The 7,306-nt window shown below is 32.2% G+C and overlaps 1 protein-coding gene across 1 annotated transcript in view; it reads left to right on the forward strand.

Annotated features, from left to right (window-relative positions):
• The window catches only part of KPNA5 (karyopherin subunit alpha 5), a 44,733-nt gene extending 37,588 nt beyond the window's left edge, over positions 1–7,145 (forward strand). Inside the window, exons 12-14 of the mRNA XM_019929633.3 lie at positions 10–137; positions 3,089–3,267; positions 6,270–7,145. Of these exons, the coding sequence (XP_019785192.1) occupies positions 10–137; positions 3,089–3,267; positions 6,270–6,457 (495 nt within the window). The 3' untranslated portion in view covers positions 6,458–7,145. The remainder of the gene's footprint in view (positions 1–9; positions 138–3,088; positions 3,268–6,269) is intronic.
• Positions 7,146–7,306: the final 161 nt, after the last annotated feature.

The following is a 7,306-nucleotide window of genomic DNA, read 5'->3' on the forward strand; positions in this document are numbered from 1 at the left end:
TCTCCTCAGGGTGTTATAGATGCAAATATTTTTCCTGTATTAATTGAGATTCTTCAGAAAGCAGAGTTTCGCACCAGGAAAGAAGCAGCTTGGGCGATAACTAATGCGACATCAGGAGGCACTCCAGAACAGATAAGGTGTGAAACAGATTTTTTAAACTGTTCTATAAATGTAAATAGGACAAAATTTCAAATAATACATATTTTTTATTTGTTGATGAAACTAAAACATTATTTCTAAGTTTCTTAAGCATTTCTAATATGAAATGACAGCATTTGTTATATCAGTTATTCATTCACAGTGGTTTATTTTTTTCATTTAAAGTATAATTAACATCATTCTCCTTGGCAGACTACTTATGAAAAATCAGAGGTTTAAAAAATCGAAGAAGCCTGTGTTAATTTGAAAAATATACTATCATGGGCATTAAGTATTTTTTAGGTCATTAAAATCACATGCATGTAACTTTATAAAATGGCTAATAAATTTAAATATCCACTTATTTAAAATAAAATTGAAACAGACATTCCTAATTGGTTGTTAGCTTTACCTATGGATAGTGTCTCACTTTTATTTTTCCATAAATTATTCTTTTTTTTTCTTAGGATAGCTTTTTGATTCTAGCCTTTTATTGTTTATTTGTTTCTTTTACTAACAATATAAATAATAGGTATATGGGCTTTGAAGTCAGCCTGCTTTCAAATCCTGTTCCTTTAATAAAAGATGTGTGACCTTTACAAAGTCATTTAGTCTCTCTAATCCACAGTTTTCTTCATTTTTTAAATGGATTCAGTAATGGATAGTACCTTGTGGTAGTATGTTGACAATTAAATGTAATTTGTACATTTAAAGTGCTTTAGCATGGTGCCTAAACGTTAAGGTCTGTACTAAGATTAGCTATTATCATTATTATAATTTATTATAATTTTTATTATCAATTCCTAAATCTCTTTTCATCTTCTGCTTTCACTCTTTTTTTTTTTTTTTGGCTGCACCTTGTAGCTTTCAGGATCTTAGTTCCCTAACCAGAGATAGAACCCATGCCCTCTGCAGTGGAAGCACAGAATCCTAATCATTGGATTGCTAGGGAATTCCCTGCTTTTACTCTTTTTTCCTTGATAGCAAAATTCTACTTTGCAATTCTATAAAAGCCTGACTTCCTACAGAATCTTCTTGTTCTGAGGATCCCTTCATGAAACTCAGGACTTTTTAGGTTTCTTGAAGTGACTATTTAGGAAATATTTTCTAATGCATATTTGATTTATTTCTTAATTTATAAAACAAGAAGTCAGTCTGCTATGCCATTTTACAAATCATGTAGAGGATTTTGAAATCTACTTATTGGGAGATCATTGTCTATTATTGCCTTCATTTCTACTGTTATCTTCTTTTCTCAGATTCATATCTCTACATGTTGATAACATCTGTCTGCTTTTTATTTTCCATTCCTCTTCTTTGATTTAATTAGTATTATTTCCATTTCATTTGTGTCATGAATACAAGCAGTAATAAAACAAGGTCTTTCATTTGTTCTAACTTGTATTTTTTTTAATGCTGGTGTTATTTTTATGTGCTTAGGGGCCCAAAGTTTGTCCACCTATAAACAGTTGTATTTTTTTCAATTTATTTTCATCTTTGTGTCTGTTCCGTATATTATTCCTTAAAATGTATTAGTATGGGGCTTCCCTGGTGGCGCAGTGGTTGAGGGTCTGCCTGCTGATGCAGGGGACACGGGTTCGTGCCCCAGTCCGGGAAGATCCCACATGCTGCGGAGCGGCTGGGCCTGTGAGCCACGGCTGCTGAGCCTGCGCGTCCGGAGCCTGTGCTCTGCAACGGGAGAGGCCACAACAGTGAGAGGTCCGCGTGCCGCAAAAAAAAAAAAAAAAAAGTATTAGTATGAATCAGGTGTCCAAACTGAGATCATTATTTTTCTAGCCAGTTTTCACTATTTCATTAACTCTACATATATGGGAAGAAGTCTTGATCTCAGATAAGGTTCAGCATGCATATCACTAATATTTACTGAGTGCCAGTTGTTGTGCTAAGTCGTTTCAATTATTGAGCATCAGCAGTGCATCAGATACTTTCAAGTATTTTCTTTTCTTTAACTTTATAACTCTGTGAGATAGTTATTCATTCAGCAATTATATTTGATCAGTCACAGTAATAATAGTATATGGCAAGTGAGTGCTCCAGTGAAGGTATGCACATTTAAAAAAGCCAGGGGGTGGGGGGATGGAAACTGTTACTGAATACCTGCAGTATTCTTACAGCAACCTTCTGTGTTTGGTACTATTATTATTCCCACTTAAGATGTGGAAACTGAGGCACAGAGAAGTTACTCAAAAATCACACAACTAATAAGGAGTGTAATTAGGACTTGAAGCCATGCAGCCTGGCTTTAGAGCATATTTAATATGGACTTCAGGACATGCTTAATGTGGACTTTTTGCCAAGTGAACAAATCAGTTACTTTAAGGAGCTAATAACAACTAGAAAAGGAAAAAAGCATTAGGAAATGAGTAGAATAGTTTTTGTGATCATTATTTATTAAAATTATTCACAACATGGCCTGTTTTGCTCCTAGAAGCCGTCTATGCTTCTGAAACATAGCAGATGTTTTAGAACATTAACTACAACTGTTTTTGTGGGAAATTTCCTGAAGTTTGATTTAGATGTCTTCTCCATCTTCATTTCTACCTATCCCCATATGACTCCATGTGTTTCATGGGCTAACTAACCATAAAAATCAAAACCAAAAATAAACCTTGAGCCCATTATTCTTAGTGCTCATATGCTATGCAAAAACAGGTGTAAGTACCAATTTGCTTGCATGTATTTTTTTCTAATATTTGTAATACCATTTATTGCTAATTATGTTAAATTATGAAACTAGGAGAGTAAGAATTTTCAGGTTCCTATGTAAGTGAAAATTTAAATTTTTTGATGTTTTAGATTGTATAGGAATACTTAATTGTTTATGTAGCATTTCGCTGAAGAATATTTTCATGTCATTGCTATAAATAATATTTATTTAAATCTTTTAAAATGTTTTTTCCCCACTTTTCTTTTTTTAATTACTCTGAAGGTATTTGGTAGCCTTAGGCTGCATTAAACCACTTTGTGACCTATTGACTGTTATGGACTCTAAAATAGTCCAAGTGGCTTTAAATGGACTTGAAAATATTTTACGTCTTGGAGAACAAGAATGTAAGCAGAATGGAATAGGCATTAATCCATACTGTGCCCTCATTGAAGAAGCATATGGTAAGCAGTCAAAAATTTATAATTACTATCAATTTTTTTAATTGAGATACAAGTGATATATTGGTTTCATGTATATAACATAGTGATTCAATATTTGTATATACTGCAAAATGAGCATAATAATTTTAGTTCATGTCATGAAACATAGTTAAAAATTTTTTTCTTGTAATGAGAACTCTTCAGATTTACTGTCTTAGAAGCTTTCAAACATACAATACAGTATTATTAACTATAGTCCCCATTGCTGTACATTACTTCCCCAAAGCTTGTACAAACTAGAAGTTTGTGCCTTTTGGCAGCCCCTTTCACCCATATAATTCACCCCCCACCTGCTGCCTCTGGCAACCGCCAATCTGTCTGTGCTCTGTATCTATGAGCTCGTTTTTTGTTTGTTTGTTTGTTTGTTTAGATTCTACATATAAGTGATATTATACAGTATTTGTCTTTATCTATGACTTGTTTCACTGACTGTAATGTCCTTAGGGTCCATCCAGGTTGTTGCAAATGGCAAGATTTCCTTCTTTTTTATGGCTGAATAATATTCCACTGTGTGTGGAATGAATATATATATATATATATATATATATATATATATATATATACACACACACATATACATATACATTTTCTTATCCATTCATTCTTTGATGGATACTTAGATTGCTTCCATGTCTGGGCTATTGCAAATAATGCTGAAGTGAACATGAGGGTTCATATATTTTTTGAGTTAGTGTTTTCATTTTCTTCAGATAAATGCCCAGAAGTAGAATTGCTGGATTATACAACACTTATATTTTTAATTTTTTGAGGAGCCTCTGTACTGTTTTCCATAGTGGTTGCATCAGTTTACATTCCCACCAACACTGCACAAGGGTTCCCTTTCTCCACATCCTTGCCAACGCTTATCTTGTCTTTTTCATAATAGTTATTCTAACAGGTGTAAAGTGATACCTTGTTGTGGTTTTGATTTGCATTTCCCTGATGATTAATGATGTTGAGCATCTTTTCATGTACCTGCTGGCCATCTGTGTATCTCCTTTGGAAAAATGTCCATTCAGATCTTCTGCCCATTTTTTAATTGGATAGTTTGGTTTTATGCTATTGAGTTGTATGAATTCTTTATATATTTTGGATATTAAGCCCCTACCAGGTATATGATTTGCAAGTACTTTCTCTCATTTCATAGGTTATCTTTTCATATTATTGATGTTTTCCTTTGCTGTGCAGAAGTTTTTTAGTGTGATGTGGTCCCACTTGTTTATCTTTACTTTTGTGGTCTTTTCTTCTGGCATCAACTTCAAAATTCAAAAAACCATTGCCAAGACCAGTGTCGAGGAGCTTACCGCCTATATTTTCTTCTAGGAGTTTTATGGTTTCATGTGTTACATTTGAGTCTTTAATCCATTTGGAGTTAGCTTTTGAGTATGGTGTAAGATGGTGGTCCAGTTTCATTCTTTTGCATGTAGCTATCATTTTCACAGCATCACTTATTGAAAATTGTCATTTTTTGTAAAAATTTGAATTTTATTTTATAGTTTATTTTAATACAGCTTTTCTCCCATCCTTTTTACCTTTTTAATTTAATGAGATAAACTGTGTTCTTTTATAATTAATAAATGGTTCAGCCTAATATTCTATTCCTTCAAAGTTTACAAAGTCATTGTCCTCACAGAGATTTGATGAAAATTATTTTATTTATTGGCTAGATTTTTCTGATTGGAGTCTTAAGATATTTAACTTAACTCACATGGAATTTATTTTAGGATAACACATGAATCTAAGTCAGTATTTTTTCCTCTCAATATATTTCCATTAAATATTCACTTTCTGTCTTAAGTCCTATTATATTATATGGTTGAGTCAAGCTTTTATTTGTGATTCTTGAACCAAGCCTGGGAGATCACTTTGCCTTTATTTCAAATTATATAATGTCAATGGTTAAAACATCATATAAATAAAAGTTATCAATCACTGATATAAGAATATTTCCTTACTACAATCATTATTTTGATCCCAAGTTATACTAGAGTTTAGGCTATTCTATGATTGTATATAGATATGACTACTTTGCTTATTCCTTATATCCTGCAATCATATAATTGAAGAGGTTTATCTGTAATAAGTGAAAAAGATTTTTAGCATCACCCAGACTTGTATGTAGATTATTTTCTTGTGAGCAATAAACTAGAGCACTGTAGATTCTCCTTATACTATTGAAATGAGCTTTTTCAGTTTCACTTATAGGCTGTATTGGATTTGCAAATAGTATTCATTTATCCTTATTGATACCTTTTGGCTCATTCTGTGAGAGAACTTGTGTGGTAGCTTGCTTGTATTTTAGTTTTTTTCTTTTTATTTTGTTGCTTTCCCTTTTTGTGCTTTTTATTTAGCACAGTTACTCTGGGAACAACTTGTGGAGTTACATAATGTAAAACTGTCATTTTAAAATTCAGAAACTAAAGTACAGAGGAACCAAACTTATTTGGGAAAAATCACACAACTGGAAGGGTGGAGTCTATGATCTTCCTACTCCCCAGCCTGTGCTTATTCTTCATACCACATTGCCCCATTCTTTCATTCTTGAAGTATAAGGCATAAGTGTTGGCTATCAGTATGTGCAAAAATTAGATTAAAGTTATGATATCACTTATATGTAGAATCTAAAAAATACTACAAACTAGTGAATATAACAAAAAAGAAGCAGACTCTTATAGAGTAAACTAGTGGTTACCTGTGGGGTGGGGGAGTGGGAAGTACAAACTATTGGGTGTAAGATAGGCTCAAGGATGTAGTATACAGCACAGGGAATATAGCCAATATTTTGTAATAACTGTAAATGGAAAGTAACCTTTAAAAATTATATTTGCATCTTTTTAATTAGATAAAAATAACAATCCAATTGCCAGTGGACTGATGGATGCTATTGATTCATTATTTTGACTTAAATGTATGTTGAAATTCGAGTAACAACTTTGTTTTTGACATATGCTTTGCGTTAATAGGCCTGGATAAAATCGAATTTCTTCAAAGTCATGAAAATCAGGAAATTTACCAAAAGGCTTTTGATCTGATTGAACATTACTTTGGTGTAGAAGATGACGACTCCAGTATTGTACCTCACGTGGATGAAAACCAACAACAGTTTGTATTTCAGCAGCAGGAAGCACCAATGGAAGGGTTTCAACTTTAACTTGGTAGGAGGAAAAATTAATGGCTAAAAAGGGTAGCTTCAGATATCTCCCTTTTCTTGTAATGTCATTAGGAATATTTGATGTGTTTTTATGTAGAACAAAAAAGAGACGTTAATGCACTTTTAAAAAGCAAAACAAAACAAGTTTCCATCCATATGCAACCTTTTATTATAGTTTTGTTGTTATTTTGGTGTGCCTGTATATATGTCTTTCATTGTTTTTTTTGTATCTATTTGTGAACAGTTAAATACATTATGAGATTATTTAATAATTTAAGCCTGAAAAGGAAAACTTTAGTAAAGTATTACAATAATGGTTCTGAATTTTTCTAGCATTCTTAGAAACTGCACATTAGCAGTACAGCTTTCGATAATTGCATTTTGGCAGTAAGTTTGATATGCCCATTCTTTACTAAATCTACCTCTCAAAGCAAAAACAAAACAAAAGAGCTTCAGAAGCATGAAACAGAGAAAAAGCTAAATTAGAATGTGAAAATAGCTATTACCTTAAATTATAAATCACTGTGCTGTAAGTTATACTTTGCAAAAAAAAAATTACTACAGAAAACCTGTAAAAGTTACTTACAAAATACAGAAGAAATATTGTACTGATAATCAATTAAAATGTGGCAATTGTGAAGAAAGAAGCTGTTCTTCATGTTGAACACATTAAAATGATTACACAACATTTAAATGTTTGTGTTTTTAACATATAAATGCTATTATATTAGTATATTTTGTATTTTGACCAAATATGCCAACATTTTTGAAATAGTGTTCTATTATTTTTTCACTGCTCATTTTAAAGAGCATCATGAGATGCCATCATGAATCTAAAGTAGTGCTGCA

Source organism: Tursiops truncatus, chromosome 12 (genome assembly GCF_011762595.2).
Source record: "Tursiops truncatus isolate mTurTru1 chromosome 12, mTurTru1.mat.Y, whole genome shotgun sequence".
In the NCBI taxonomy this organism is placed as follows: domain Eukaryota; kingdom Metazoa; phylum Chordata; class Mammalia; order Artiodactyla; family Delphinidae; genus Tursiops; species Tursiops truncatus.